Here is a 17,252-nt window from a genome sequence, read left to right on the forward strand (position 1 = left end):
ACAAGTAAGATTTAGTTTTAACTATATAATACCCGATACAAACAAAACACAGAGAAATGAAGGTTAAGTTGCACACGACAAATACTTCAAATATCATAGCTATGCTTGGCATTTGCTTAGCTTTGCTTAGCTTTGCTTAGCTTTAGCTTAGCTTTGCTTAGCTTTAGTATACTATATATGCTACTGGTTGGTCGGTCTTTAGAACGAGCTTAGCGTGTTTAGTTTCAGCGAGCTGTTTCTTCACCCGTTCCCGTTCTAATTTACTCATCACATCGTTCTCTCTCAAACACTCCTCAAACGAATCCCTATCCTTGCAGTGAAATAAGGCCACCCATCGCGTCTGCTCCCTGAGGTCTTTCAACACCGAGTTGAACTTCTGCGTTAGCACCCAGACGCTGTGATTTGCATGCCGGCCAGAGAAGGCCAGGTACGATAGCATGTCTCTCTTTTTTGTTATCTCGCGATTAGCGCTGCAGTCGTCCAGTATGAACAGCGTCGGTTCCCCTTTAAATTTCTCGTGAAGAGCTTTCAACCAGTCCTGCAGGCGTGTTCCAGGGTCGATTTTGTGTACGTCCGGGTCTGTCATCACCCAAGGTCGCGCGTACGTTTTATTCATGCTCAGAGTAGGGCACATGATAACAATGTTATCGAACACATCCTTGTAGTAACCCTCCAACATATCCAACACGAAAACGGTCTTCCCACAGCCAGTCTGCCCGCATATGATAGCGCAGTGTGGGTCAGTGGGTAGTTGTGGGTACCCCTGGGGGGTGTGTGGGTCTCCCCCACTAGTAGATGGCTTGCACGAATCTCCCATTGTCTATATTAAGTTGCGCGTCCATAATAACGTACAGATATAATTTCAACTTACCAGCGGTTTGAGCCTTCTTATTAATCTGGATGGTTATCCCTTCGCTGCCGTTATCTATACGGCGCCCGCTACCGTGCAGTTTATCATCATCCGTGGATCGCATGTCCAACCATAGGGCGTACTTGGTGGTCAGGTATTCACCGATCTGCACGGAGCTTAGGTCCAGGTCCTTTGTTATATAATCCCCCACTGGTAGCTTTTTTATCTCATCCCACTGCTGGTGTGGTCTCATACCATGACTGAACAGCTGGTTGGGCACGCCCTCGATGGTCACTTCCACCTTTTCAATCTCGGGGTTGAAAAACTTCTCGCTGTCCCTCTGGAATGGCTCGTAATCCTCCACGGGGACGACCAGGATACCTTTCATCGATCTCGCCGGCACGTTCAGGTTGATATTCCACACAGTGTCGCTCTTATCTCGCACGACTGATCTATGTCTCAGTACGCGATCGTATAGGATAGCCATCTTCCCAGAGTACTGACTTCGAACCTGCCAGCTCCGGGCTAGTGACCATGTCGAACTCCAGAGAGATGTTGTCTATGGCATAACTGGCCTCATCACCGTTCGGCGTACGCACTACTTTGCTATAGTCGTTAAACGTGAGCTCGTATTCGAGCCTATCACCCAGCGCGGCCTGGTAAAACGGCGCGTGTCCCGTGAGCAACTCGAAGTCGAGCGGCACGCAGAATCGATTCCCGTATGCTAGAGCGATGGCCTTTTCACCGGCCGATAGCTTGTCTTGTTGGTCTTGCGTGAAGACATACCCTATGCGCGCCCGGGTTGATTTGCTGATACCCTGGTACACATCATTGACTCGTTCTCCATCGCTTTTCCAGAGATCCTTGTAGCAGTGAAACACGTCGCTGTCGTCGATGCTCAGCACCTCGTTACCGCTGATCTTGACGGTCGTTTTCTTGATGATAGCTCGACCCACGTTCCGCACTAGCTCGCGTTTGTCGTTGTCGGAGGTCAACGTGATATTGAACGCCAGTCGAACAGTGCCTGGTACAATGAGGTCATTCTCACCAAGGTTTGGAAATCTAACCAGCAGAGTTTGGTTCTGGTCTATCTTGCTGGGATTGTTGGTGATGGTCACCGACTGTCGCACGGCTCTGGCTCCTAATGGCTCTCTCAATTTTCTGAAAGGATCTAATTTTCTACCGTACATTGTTATATAAAAGAAATATATTTTTAATACTAATGGATGAAGACATACCTATGGATGATATGTGGGACGATAGTGCCCAGGCATTCAATGATGACCAGGAGACCTCATTCTCGCAAGGTGACGAGCTCCTTAAAGGCGCCGTCGACGATTATTACAACGCAGTTGAAAATAAATCCAAACTCAAGCCGTTGGGAAGGAACTATTCCGATTTTACCCTCAGCAATGGCACGCTGCGTTTGAAGTCTCGCCCGGAGATCGATCTCATGAATAAACGCACTAGAGAACCGCTTGCCTTATCAACATTGGGCAGTAAACATGGGAATGACTTTATCCGCGATGAACTAGGCTTCATAGATTACGGTGGCGCGCGACCTAAGCAGTATCCTCCGAAGTTAGTTCAAGGTCTGGAAGGCATCAGGGACGCCACATCAGATCAAAACATGACTTATGATATTAAAAAGATGTTGGCCGACTACGAGAACGAGCCCTTCCCGGGGCTCGAATTTACCGTTCGGGAACTGAGGGGGTTGGACCTGTTGATGCAAACCATTCGTGGTCAGCTCTGGAAAAGCACAGCCAAAATAAGTGAGATAGACGACCACATCGCCTATGAAAAGAAAAAACTCGGTGAAACTGAGGACGAGTCTATGAAAGCCACCATTGAGGAACGAATACGTAATTTGGAAGATGAAAGGCAGACCTGGTTGGAGACAGCGTCCGGCTACAAAGAAAAGCTTAGATCCCAGGTCAGCCGTATACGGGAAACCATCAATCAAGTCCTCCACCGAGACACCACGTTAGCAGACAGGATTCGGATATTGTTCCGGGAGCAAGGGATCACCATCGCCAGCATTCTGACTGCATTGGGTTTCATTATATCAACCCTGGTGGTGTCACTAACAGGGGGTACTATGGGAGTTCCCTCCACACCTGGCGGCGGCGGAACTCCAAGTGGCGGTGGGGGTGTTAAAGACTGGATTAAAAAACTCGGGGAAGGCCTAGCTAAACTGGCTGGTAAAGCCGCCGAAGCCCTTCCCGGCATCCTGGGTAGCATCGTCTCGTGGTTGTTGAGCGCTCTGTCTAAAACTGCCATGTGGCTCAGTCAAAACCTGTGGGCAGCCATCGTCGCCGTGGCGGGTCTGGTGTACGTAGCGGCTAAGAAATCTTTAACCAAATAAGTCCCAAAGTTACCCCACCAACCACTAGGGCCGTTTTATTATCAATATGCTGCTGTACCCCCACATGCATATGGGTGTGTGGGGGGGGCACATGAACTTTAGGCTCCGGGGGTGGCGCCACTATACCCTTTTCACGTGGTGGGATGTGTGGGATATAGGGGGTGTTAATATCGGGGTTGATACCCAACTTTTGGTCCGCCGTGGCTATGACTATTTTGTTGTTATAACCCACCACTTTTTTTATTCTCAGTTGCATATCACTCGGAGCCATGTACAACCCCACGCCGAACACGTAATTGACTTTCGATCTGGCGTATTCTAACACGTTTTGGTAACGGTCGATGGCCCTCGGGAGATCAACTGGAGAATTGATAGCATCCTCAACGTTGGAAACGAATTGTGTCTGAGCGTCGTAAGCAGTTCCCTTACCGAGGATGTTAGAACGCGTCATCGACTGCGCACCCAACAGCGCCCACACGTACGTTCGAATCGAGTCGTTCAAGCGTATTGTACCAGCACGAGTGAATCCTTTCGATGTTTTTGAGATCATTTTAGTCCAGGCTGTGGCTGCATCAGGACTGGTTTGCTTTATACAGCTGACATGGATCTTTTCATTCGTTGTGGGGCCTGTAAATGTATGCCGGTTTGGGTTGTATGAACCATCTTTAGAACCGGCATAATATTTTCCGGACCTGTAGAAGTACACGAGAACTATACCGAGACCATGGTTCACACCAGGAAGGCGAAAGTCTTTATTCGTTGGAATCTCAAACTCCCCACAAACACGTTCATAAGCGCGTCTATCATAGGGGTTATTCGTCATACTCCACGCTTTATCTTGGGGAAGAGGAGCACTTATTTCCTTCAATATTCGTCTCGTTTGATAATAAATATGAAACAAAATAACCGCCTTACTCAGTTCGTCTATACCGTAGTCTGGTTTCACACCCGACCCTGTCGTCGCACACCACACAGCAAAGTTGAGTTGGTTCTGCCAAAACTGCATTGGGTTTTGATTCCAGTTTACCACCGCCTGCGCGTTATTAACGGACACGACATACTTTTCAAAGATATCAATAAAGGTTGTTTTAAACCCCGTACCATCTGCATTCACCACGATTTTCAAGTGTGCTAAATCCATATTATAATTTATAATTCATATATTATAATATGTACATAACACTTCCAGGAATAACGAGCGGTGAGGCCGTTCAGCTGACGCACGCGATCGATAACACGTCAGGTCAACTCGAAGTCGCACTCTGCGATATCACCTACCTACCGCAATGGACTAACATTAATATCAGCAACAATAAGCTGTTCGTCAGTGGAACTCGCAGCCAGATAACTGACGGCTACTACAGCGTGTGCTCTCTAAACGATGAGGTCTTCAAACCCCTGGGAGCCGAACTCAAGATGAACGACTCAAACGGCACAGTGGTGTTAATCAACAATGGAATAAACCCTTTGAGGCTCGGCCGACCATTAGCAAGGATGCTCGGTATGTCTCCTGACGAGATAAAACCAACAACAACCGTCACAGGCACGAAGTTACCCGACCTAGTACCGTACCGAGAGCTGTACATTCATCTCAGTCAGGTGAGCACAACGTACAACATTCAAGGAGGTCACCCTTCCACTATATTGAAAGCAGTGCCGGTGAAAACTGAGAAATTCAACGACGGTAGAACCGAGTCGTTTTCACCACGGCAGTATAAGAGATTAACCCAGGGCAACATACCTGAGCTGACAATATCGGTGTTAGATATAAATCATAATCCTGTAAATATAGGATACCTCAGCTTAACGCTTCACGTAACATGACCAGCGCACAAGGGCCCGGAGTGAAAAAATGCGTCAATATCGGGATCTCCGACCTCGGAGACACACGCGGTTTCGACGCTCCCGGAGTAGATGGTAAATCGTATGCCTTGCAACTGAAAAACAACATTTACAAACGCGTTGAAATCCCCTCCGGTGGAACCCTAAGTGATATGATAGATACCACAAGAGCAACAGTAAACACTAAGTACTCCCTTGTCAACATCGGTGATAATAATTGGGTAATATACCCATCGTTCGGTGGTAAACTGTTCGACTTAGACGATGTTGAGAGCACTACCGTCGTCAAAAACAAACCATATATGCTCGTCTTCACCGAAGATGACAAGTGGGTGTTGTTACCCGATAACAAATGGTTTCTCAATATTAAACTTGTCTCCCCTTACGTGTTCACGGATAACAAAGACAACCACCTAAACAAAGTCGTGAACAATGGAACCCTGCTCGTGGCTTACGTCCCAACTCAGAGACGTAGTATAGTCGTCAGCCCAGTCAACACTATGGCAGCCCACATGCTATCGAGTAAACCGGCCATGCAAAACGTGAAATTACAGTTGGTGTCTGAATTCGAAGGCGTGGTCAAGATACTAGAGGATCTACCGGCAAACTCAACATTGTTCATCAAAGTCTACCTAGGGGAACCATCGGGGAATGATGTCGAGATCGTGAAGGGGATCAAACTCGGGTGGGTGAAACGACACCAGTTTCAAGTTTGCAACGTTTACGTGCGGGTGGGTGTCGACTCCAAGACCAGTCTGCAGGGGGTCAACGTGATCGTGGAAAACAAGATATCATTAATCAATATATTCCTGCCTGACAACATACACTTCATGGGTATTAAGTTAACCCCTGAATTATTATCAGAAAACCAGTTGGAAATTATATCGTAATAGTATAATAATGACCAGTCATCACCCCAACACTACGCTTAACGACCTGGGAGATACGGAGGGATTCGATCAGCCTGGTGAGGAAGATGAATTATACATCCTGCACTTCAAAGACAACGTGTACAAACGGGTGCCGTTATCAGATTTTAAAGAACCCAAATGGCTGATCAACTTAACACCAGCCTCACCTTATATCACAATAGGTGAAAATGGGGTGATCTCTAAGATTAAGAACAACGGTAGTTGGGTCGGGGATTTCATTCCGGAGAGGTCATTAATCATGATAACTACTGGTCCCGGAAAAAATAGGTTAAGGACTATAGTAACAAATAAATTACCATTTCGCAATAATCATTATAACGTATATCTTGATATATCCCCCCCTTTCACACTCATCATAGAAGTCTTCTTTTTCTATTTAGGTAATGAAAACACCTCAAAAGAACAACAAATTTTACCCGGGGTGTCAATACACTGGTTTGATGAACACACAAGCCAATATTGTCGTATTGTTATACAACAGGATACCCACGGGGCCCCTATAAACCACTTAATAAGCCTCAGTGGGGTTTTTATTACAACAGAAAAGTCTATTAGCCTCTCACCTATTACCCTGATTGATGGTCTAGATCTTGTAGGCTTCAAATATATTAATAGACAATTAACTGAAACCCAATTAAAATATCTTTCAAAATATATATTATAGGATGGGTCTGTACCCAGTCGTAGAGGAAGTAGCGAAGACGTTGGAAACCGTAGATGGGTTCCGCTTGAGGCAGTTATGTGATGTGAAACGTCAACTAGAACAAGACCGTGACACGCGGAAAGCACTATGTAAAAAATATAATAGAGCTTTCAATATCGTGGACGGGGCTGACACTACCCTTATGGCAACCAGCATGGGACTAGGGGCGGCAGGCGTTGGGTTGTTAACCACCATCGTGGCTGCACCTATAGTGTTAGGTATTGAAATAACGGCTGGGGTGACAGGGTTGGTAGGGTTGGCGCTTAAGTTAGTATCACGCAGACTTAATCGTAAGGCATTGAAACATGACGAGATCAGGGTTCTGGCCGAAGCAAAGCTGAACACAGTGAGTGAGCGAATTTCCACGGCACTCTCTGACAGTAAGATCTCAGAAGAGGAGTTTCGTTCAATCCTATCTGAACTCAAAAAATATAACGGAATGAAACAAGATATTCGGTCCAAGTCTCGTAAGTCTGCTATCAGCGAGGACGAGAAAAAAAAGTACATAGAACAGGGGATACAAAAAGCCCAGCAAGCCTTTATTATGAACACCAAAGAGATCGTAGGCGGTTCACGTTAAACTGTTTCATCGATATAAACATAACATAGGGGTGATAGCCGTAAGCGAGCCACCGATCCTATATGGTCAGTCAAAACTTATAACATAGATAAAGTGGATATGAAAGCCGACGAACCTAACTTATACTACTTGAGGGATGGGCCGGGTAGGGGTTTTGTAAGAGAAGAATTATTGATCGTACCGTACGGCACAGTATTACCTCCTACCAAGGCACAGTAATTACCGCCAACTTTTTTATAGTAGGGGTAATAGTAGCAAGAGCTAATGGCCCAACCAAAGCCTTATTTAGTAAATAAGGCTTTGTAGAGGCATTTCTTGAAAGTGTTTTAAAACTATCATTCCCTATACTACTCAGCAGATCAACCGCTGACTTAGATGAAAGTATTCAATAACACAGTTGGCAGTATTCCACCTGTACCAAGGGGGCATGCAATAAGTCCAGTCTCAGCAATGGTCCACATGATCATGTCTTTGACACAGAGTTTCATCACCAACATCATCATACAACATTTTTTTTTATGGGGACCATGTTTTCAGTGTGGTTTAACAGAATCTGTGGTACTGCATTACTGTGAGGGCTAACTGTATTTGACACACATTCATCCTGAATCAGTGCACATCAACTTACGTGTAACGCATTGACAACTCGGATTAAATTGTCTTGGGCTAGAGCTTCCACACATTGGTAGAACAGCATGTTCAGGTTGTCCTGAAAACAAAATATCCATCTCTCTGTGATATACAAAATGAGCAGTGTCATTCTTCAAGATGGATTGATTCAACCTGACCCTGGAAATATTCATGTCCATGTACTAAATCCAGGTATGTCCTTGTGCAGAGTGTTTTACAGGGTGGTCAGGTGGTCCTATAGCATGACTTTGCTCTTATAGTATTCAAATCTAAGGACCTCTGATATGTTTACACTATAACATTTTCCAGTGACAAATTGGACAAGTCATTTTGAAAAGTTTGCAATAACCCAACTAACTACTTGTGTGGCAAGTACAGTCAAGAAAGGCCAGCCTATCACAGATTTAAATGCTACATCTGACTGTAAAATAATACAAGAGCAAATTGACTGACAGCAAACACTGAACATTAGGAAGGGAGTATCTGTATATTCATCACACAATGGGTAATGTTCTTGGCAGGATAAAGCCAATGGATATTTTTTGTATATGTTGGGGTCATATACTGATACCGATGCAAATGAAAGAGGTCATATGCAAATTTTAGGTACTACTTTCACACTGTAAACAAACATGGTGTCACGCCCATCTATCGGCAATCGTGTCCAATCCGAAAACCAGATGACTGTCAGTGTTTCTGGTGGTGTTAACACTTTATTTGGAGGTTCAGTGATGGGTGGCATCATAACTGTAAGCATTGTCCCAGCTAAGACTTCACCAACACCAAAATCACTGACTTGGACAGCAGCCAGGAAAATCTCGAATGAACTGTTCGACACTTTGTCAGTTGGCAAGTGTGCTCGCAAAATGCCTCGCGAACATTATATTTGTTGTTCAAAAGTTTAACTGAAATTTTCCCAAATTCCACTTGTGTTTTTGTCATTTTTCAAACTAAGTTAATAATTGTTGACAACAATACGCCCTTTAACATAAAAGCTGACTGGGAACTACATGACGTAATGCAGTCAAATGAGTGATCAGTAGAAAACAGTGTCACCAAGCTTGTGATGTCACAATTTACTACGCATATATCTGTGACATCATAGATATGTGGGCACATCTCAGGAAGTTAAGTTTCATGATCTGTGGCAAATGAAATCACATTTTTTAAGTTTACAGTAAGAATGACATTGTATGATAAATAGGTTATCACCCTCATGTGTTTTGGGATGGTTAATATCCTGCATTAGGAATAAACACATTGTTTATTCCTAATGCAGGATATTAACCATCCCAAAACACATGAGGGTGACACCCTATATTTACTTGCGACTATGCACATGACTGACTTCCATCTACCAGCAACCATGATAACCGTGATCTTACATTGTACAGCATTTCTTGAAATGATGGGTAAACCATCATGATTCATGTTAGTAGTATAGGGAATGATAGTTCTGGACCACTTTCAAGAAATGTCTCTACAAAGCCTTATTTACTAAATAAGGCGTTGGTGGGCCCCTTAGCTCTTGCTACTATTACCCCTACTACAAAAAAGTTGGCGGTCATTACTGTGCCTTGGTAGGAGGTAACACTGTGCCGTACGGTACGATCAATAATTCTTCTCTTACAAAACCCCTACCCGGCCCACCCCTCAAGTAGTATAAGTTAGGTTCGTCGGCTTTCATATCCACTTTATCTATGTTGTAAGTTTTGACTGACCATATAGGATCGGTGGCTCGCTTACGGCTATCGCCCTCGTGTTCCCCTATGTTATGTTTATATCGATGAAACAGTTTAACGTGAACCGCCTACGATCTCTTTGGTGTTCATAATAAAGGCTTGCTGGGCTTTTTGTATTCCCTGTTCTATGTACTTTTTTTTCTCGTCCTCGCTGATAGCAGACTTACGAGACTTGGATCGAATATCTTGTTTCATTCCGTTATATTTTTTGAGTTCAGATAGGATTGAACGAAACTCCTCTTCTGAGATCTTACTGTCAGAGAGTGCCGTGGAAATTCGCTCACTCACTGTGTTCAGCTTTGCTTCGGCCAGAACCCTGATCTCGTCGTGTTTCAATGCCTTACGATTAAGTCTGCGTGATACTAACTTAAGCGCCAACCCTACCAACCCTGTCACCCCAGCCGTTATTTCAATACCTAGCACTATAGGTGCAGCCACGATGGTAGCCAACAACCCAACGCCTGCCGCCCCTAGTCCCATGCTGGTTGCCATAAGGGTAGTGTCAGCCCCGTCCACGATATTGAAAGCTCTATTGTACTTTTTACATAGTGCTTTCCGCGTGTCACGGTCTTGTTCTAGTTGACGTTTCACATCACATAACTGCCTCAAGCGGAACCCATCTACGGTTTCCAACGTCTTCGCTACTTCCTCTACGACTGGGTACAGACCCATCCTATAATATATATTATGAAAGATATTTTAATTGGGTTTCAGTTAATAGTCTATAAATGAATTTGAAGTCTACAAGATCTATCTTATCAGTCAGGGTAATAGGTGAGAGGCTAATATACCTTTCTGTTGTAATAAAAACCCCACTGAGGTTTATTAAGCGGTTTATAGGGGCCCCGTAGGAATCCTGTTGTATAACAATACGACAATATTGACCATGGTGTTCATCAAACCAGTGTATTGACACCCCGGGTAAAATTTGGTGTACTCGTGAGGTGTGAATGCAAGAAGACTTCTATGATGAGTGTGAAAGGGGCTGATATGCTAGGAAGATATCTGCTATAACCACTATTGCTAAATGTTAATTTATTTTTTCCCACAGACTTTAACTTATGTTTTTCGATACCAACAGTTATCATGTATGATTTACTCTCTGGAATGAAATCCCCGGGCCAGATACCGTTGTTCCTAATCTTAGAGATCAATACATCTTCGCTTAATGTGATATAAGGTGAGGTGAGTGTTAAGTTGATCAGCCATTTGGGCTCTTTAAAATCTGATAACGACACCCGTCTGTACACGTTGTCTTTGAAGTGCAGGATGTATAATTCATCTTCCTCACCAGGCTGATCGAATCCCTCCGTATCTCCCAGGTCGTTAAGTGTAGTGTTGGGATGATGACTGGTCATTATTATAATATTACGATATAATTTCCAACTGTTTTTCTGATAATAATTCAGGGGTTAACTTCATACCCATGAAGTGTATGTTGTCAGGTAGGAAGATATTGGTTAGTGTTATCTTATTTTCCACGATCACGTTGACCCCCTGCAGACTGGTCTTGGGGTCGACACCCCCCCGCACGTAAACATTGCAAACTTGAAACTGATGTTGTTTGCCCCACCCGAGTTTGATCCCCTTCACGATCTCGATATTATTCCCCGATGGTTCCCCTAGGTAGACTTTGATGATCAGTGTTCCGTTTATCGTTAGATTCTCTAGTGCCTTGACCACGCCTTCGAATTCTGACACCAACTGCAATTTCACGTTTTGTATGGCCGGTTTACTCGATAGCATGTGGGCTACCACAGTGTTGACTGGGCTGATGACTACGCTACGTCTCTGAGTTGGGACGTAAGCCACGAGCAGGGTTCCATTGTTCACGACTTTGTTTAGGTGGTTGTCTTTGTTATCCGTGAACACGTAAGGGGAGACGAGTCTAATATTGAGAAACCAGTCGTCTTTATCGGGTAACAACACCCACTTGTCATCTTCGGTGAAGACGAGCATATATGGTTTGTTTTTGACGACGGTAGTGCTCTCAACATCGTCTAAGTCGAACAGTTTACCACCGAACGATGGGTATATTACCCAATTATTATCACCGGTGTTGACAAGGGTGTACTTAGTGTTGACTGTTGCTCTTGTGGTATCTACTATATCACCTAGGGTTCCACCGGAGGGGATTTCAACGCGTTTGTAAATGTTGTTTTTCAGTTGCAAGGCGTACGATTTACCATCTACTCCGGGAGCGTCGAAACCGCGCGTGTCTCCAAGGTCGGAGATCCCGATATTGACGCATTTTTTCACTCCGGGCCCTTGTGCGCTGGTCATTTTACATGAAGCGTTAAGCTGAGGTATCCTATATTTACAGGATTATGATTTATATCTAACACCGATATTGTCAGCTCAGGTATGTTGCCCTGGGTTAATCTCTTATACTGCCGTGGTGAAAACGACTCGGTTCTACCGTCGTTGAATTTCTCAGTTTTCACCGGCACTGCTCTCAGTATAGTGGAAGGGTGACCTCCTTGAATGTTGTACGTTGTGCTCACCTGATCGAGATGAATGTACAGCTCTCGGTACGGTACTAGGTCGGGTAACTTCGTGCCTGTGACGGTTGTTGTTGGTTTTATCTCGTCAGGAGACATACCGAGTATCCTCGCTAATGGTCGGCCGAGCCTCAAGGAGGTTCTTCCGTTGTTGATTAACACCACTGTGCCGTTTGAGTCGTTCATCTTGAGTTCGGCTCCCAGGGGTTTGAAGACCTCGTCGTTTAGAGAGCACACGCTGTAGTAGCCGTCAGTTATCTGGCTGCGAGCCCCACTGACGAACAGCTTATTGTTGCTGATATTGATGTTAGTCCATTGCGGTAGGTAGGTGATATCGCAGAGTGCGACTTCGAGTTGACCTGACGTGTTATCGATCGCGTGCGTCAGCTGAACGGCCTCACCACTCGTTATTCCTGGAAGTGTTATGTACATATTACATATATATTTATTATATAATAGTTTTAAAATGTATTCCCCTGGTGTGTTTTACCCTAAACTGGACGTAGATTTCTCCCCCATGAAGATCGTGGTTGCTCCTGAGTTGTATTTCAATGCCCAGCTTTTAGATGTGTTCGATAAGTATAAGCTTTCGGTGACTAACATCAAGGCAGTCCACGCTTGGTTCAACAACCCTATGCAGTTCTGGCAGAATCAATTCAACTTTGCCGTGTGGTGCGCTACAACGGGGTGTGGTGTGGCATTGGCCGACACTCAGCGTGGACCGCTGAGTCAGTCTGTGTTCAAGTTCCACGTGTACTACCAGGTCAGACGTATCCTTAAAGAGATCAGTGCCCCCCTCCCACAGGACAAAGCGTGGGACGCAACAAACAACCCGTACGATAGACGGGCCTACGAACGTATTTGCAATGAATTCGAAATAATCCCGAAGACGGATTGGCGTTTGCAGGGGCCGAACCACGGGTTGGGTATTCCTTATGATGGCGCGCGACCAGTGAAAGAAGTCAGTGATGATTTACTGAAACGAGATATACTACGCCAGGACTTTGCTTTGTCGAGTAATGAATGGAGGGATGATCGTATGAACTTAAAAGGTGGTGTTGCTTTCACAGTCCAGAAAGTGGAGCAGTCAACCGCAGACGGGTGGAAAATGTTCATGCTGGACACGTCGAAAGGATTCACTCGTGCCGGGGTAGTCAGGTTGAACGACTCGATTCGAACGTACGTGTGGGCGCTGTTGGGTGCGCAGTCTATGACGCGTTCCAACATCCTCGGTAAGGGAACTGCTTACGACGCTCAGAAACAGTTCGTTTCTAATGTTGAGGATGCTATCAATTCTCCAGTTGATCTCCCGCGGGCCATCGAACGCTACCAAAACGTGTTAGAATACGCCAGATCGAAAGTCAATTACGTGTTCGGTGTGGGGCTGTACATGGCTCCGAGTGATATGCAACTGAGAGTAAAAAAAGTGGTGGGTTATAACAACAAAATAGTCATAGCCACGGCGGACCAAAAGTTGGGTATCAACCCCGATATTAACACCCCCTATATCCCACACATCCCACCACGTGAAAAGGGTATAGTGGCGCCACCTCCGGAGCCTAAAGTTCATGTGCCCCCCACACACCCCCATATTCAGGCCTCCAATCACATCGATAATAAAACAGCCCTAGTGGTTGGTGGGGTAACTTTGGGACTTATTTGGTTAAAGATTTCTTAGCCGCTACGTACACCAGACCCGCCACGGCGACGATGGCTGCCCACAGGTTTTGACTGAGCCACATGGCAGTTTTAGACAGAGCGCTCAACAACCACGAGACGATGCTACCCAGGATGCCGGGAAGGGCTTCGGCGGCTTTACCAGCCAGTTTAGCTAGGCCTTCCCCGAGTTTTTTTATCCAGTCTTTAACACCACTTGGAGTTCCCCCGCCGGCAGGTGTGGGGGTTCCCCCTGTCAGTGACACCACCAGGGTTGATATGATGAAACCCAATGCAGTTAGAATGCTGGCGATGGTGATCCCTTGCTCCCGGAACAATATCCGAATCCTGTTGGCTAAAGTTGTATCCTCATTCAGTATTCTATCGATTGTTTCCCGAATACGACTGATCTGGGATCGAAGCTGTTCACGATTCGAGGAAGCGGCTTCCAATCGTGTACGTCTCTCGTCTTCTAAATCACGTATTCGTTCATTGATACGACGCTTCATATCATCGTTTTCAGTTTCGTTGAGTTTGGTTTTTTCCCTAGCGATGTGCTCGTCGATTTCGTTCAGTTTCCCCATGTTGTTCACGAGTTCTCCACGCACCCGTTTCACGGCTTCGTCTAAGCCGCGCAGTTCCCTTACCGGAAATTCAAACCCCGGTAACGGTTTGTCCCAGTAGGTGCTCAACAGTTTTTCTATGCTGTCCGAGGCTTCTGTAGCACGCTGTGGTGTCATTTCATCTCTAGTGGTGAGGTGGGATCTGGTAGCTTGCAGATCTTCTTTAACGGCCTTAGGTATTGCACCACCGTAATCATGCATGTTTAGATGTTCACGGATAAATTCGACACCATGGCGGCTGGCTAGAGTTGACAAGGCCAGTGGTTTTTTATTGCTCTTGTTAAAGAGGTCAACCCCTGGGTCAGACTTAAGGCGTAGAACACCCTTTGTATCAATAAAAAAATTCTTATGGTATCGACCCTGTGGTTCAACGTAGTTTTTATCTCTTCTTAAACTTTCGTAATAATCATTTACCGTTGTTTCCAAGAGTTCTTGGTTCAATGGTGAACTAGTAAATGAGGTCTCCTGCTCATCATCGAATGCCTGGGCACTAGCGCCCGGCATCTCCGTCATATCTATGTCTTCATCCATTAGTATTAAAAATATATTTCTTTTATATAACAATGTACGGCAGAAAATTAGATCCTTTCAGAAGATTGAGAGAGCCATTAGGAGCCAGAGCCGTGCGCCAGTCGGTGACCATCACCAACAATCCCAGCAAGATAGACCAGAATCAAACTCTGCTGGTTAGATTTCCAAACCTTGGTGAGAATGACCTCATTGTACCAGGCACTGTTCGACTGGCGTTCAATATCACGTTGACCTCCGACAACGACAAACGCGAGCTAGTGCGGAACGTGGGTCGAGCTATCATCAAGAAAACGACCGTCAAGATCAGCGGTAACGAGGTGTTGAGTATCGACGACAGCGACGTGTTTCACTGCTACAAGGATCTCTGGAAAAGCGAGAGAGAACGAGTCAATGATGTGTACCAGGGCATCAGCAAATCAACCCGGGCGCGCATAGGGTATGTCTTCACGACAGACCAGCAAGACAAGCTATCGGACGGTGAAAAGGCCATCGCTCTAGCATACGGGAATCGATTCTGCGTGCCGCTCGACTTCGAGTTGCTCACGGGACACGCGCCGTTTTACCAGGCCGCGCTGGGTGATAGGCTCGAATACGAGCTCACGTTTAACGACTATAGCAAAGTAGTGCGTACGCCGAACGGTGATGAGGCCAGTTATGCCATAGACAACATCTCTCTGGAGTTCGACATGGTCACTAGCCCGGAGCTGGCCAGGCAGGTTCGAAGCCAGTACTCTGGGAAGATGGCCATCCTGTACGATCGCGTACTGAGGCATAGATCAGTCGTGCGAGATAAGAGCGACACTGTGTGGAATATCAACCTGAACGTGCCGGCGCGATCGATGAAAGGTATCCTGGTCGTCCCCGTGGAGGATTACGATCCATTCCGGAGGGACAGCGAGAAGTTTTTCAACCCCGAGATTGAAAAGGTGGAAGTTACCATCGAGGGCGTGCCCAACCAGCTGTTCAGTCATGGTATGAGACCACACCAGCAGTGGGATGAGATAAAAAAGCTACCAGTGGGGGATTATATAACAAAGGACCTGGACCTCGGCTCCGTGCAGATCGGTGAATACCTGACCACCAAGTACGCCCTATGGTTGGACATGCGATCCACGGATGATGATAAACTGCACGGTAGCGGGCGCCGTATAGATAACGGCAGCGAAGGGATAACCATCCAGATTACTAAGAAGGCTCAAACCGCTGGTAAGTTGAAATTATATCTGTACGTTATTATGGACGCGCAACTTAATATAGACAATGGGAGATTCGTGCAAGCCATCTACTAGTGGGGGAGACCCCCACACCCCCCTGGGGTTACCCACTGACCCACACTGCGCCATAGTATGCGGGCAGACTGGCTGTGGGAAGACCGTTTTCGTGTTGGATATGTTGGAGGGTTACTACAAGGATGTGTTCGATAACATCGTTATCATGTGCCCTACTCTGAGCATGAATAAAACGTACGCGCGACCTTGGGTGATGACGGACCCGGACGTACACAAAATCGACCCTGGAACACGCCTGCAGGACTGGTTGAAAGCTCTTCACGAGAAATTTAAAGGGGAACCGACGCTGTTTATACTGGACGACTGCAGCGCTAATCGCGAGATAACAAAAAAGAGAGACATGCTATCGTACCTGGCCTTCTCCGGCCGGCATGCAAATCACAGCGTCTGGGTGCTAACGCAGAAGTTCAACTCGGTGTTGAAAGACCTCAGGGAGCAGACGCGATGGGTGGCCTTATTTCACTGCAAGGACAGGGATTCGTTCGAGGAGTGTTTGAGAGAGAACGATGTGATGAGCAAATTAGAACGGGAACGGGTGAAGAAACAGCTCGCTGAAACTAAACACGCTAAGCTCGTGCTAAAGACCGACCAACCAGTAGCATATATAGTGTGCTAAGCAAAGCTAAGCAAAGCTAAGCAAAGCTAAGCAAAGCTAAGCATATAGTTATGATATTTGAAGTATTTGTCGTGTGCAACTTAACCTTCATTTCTCTGTGTTTTGTCTGTATCGGGTATTATGTAGTTAAAACTAAATCTTACTTGTTATATTATAAGATGGAGTGTGAGGAATTGCTCGAACAATTATCTGTGGAGGGTTCCCCCACGCCGCCGGCAGGCCCCACTGATGACAAGCGAGAGAAACTGGTGGCGTTGGCTGTTGGCGGCAAAGCCAAACATTACTTTGGAGACTACACTCCGGATAAAATTCACAAAATGTCAGCCGAAGAAATCGATAAGCTGAACGCTAGATACGAGTCCCGGCTCGGAGCAGAAATGACAAAGACA

General features: G+C 45.8%; 1 protein-coding gene across 1 annotated transcript in view; it reads right to left on the minus strand.

Annotated features, from left to right (window-relative positions):
• The window catches only part of LOC137265937 (armadillo-like helical domain-containing protein 3), a 64,623-nt gene that overhangs the window by 37,992 nt on the left and 9,379 nt on the right, over positions 1–17,252 (minus strand). Inside the window, exon 5 of the mRNA XM_067801415.1 lies at positions 7,904–7,984. Coding sequence (XP_067657516.1) covers positions 7,904–7,984 — 81 coding nt within the window. The remainder of the gene's footprint in view (positions 1–7,903; positions 7,985–17,252) is intronic.

This window comes from Haliotis asinina, chromosome 15, assembly GCF_037392515.1.
Source record: "Haliotis asinina isolate JCU_RB_2024 chromosome 15, JCU_Hal_asi_v2, whole genome shotgun sequence".
NCBI lineage: Eukaryota > Metazoa > Mollusca > Gastropoda > Lepetellida > Haliotidae > Haliotis > Haliotis asinina.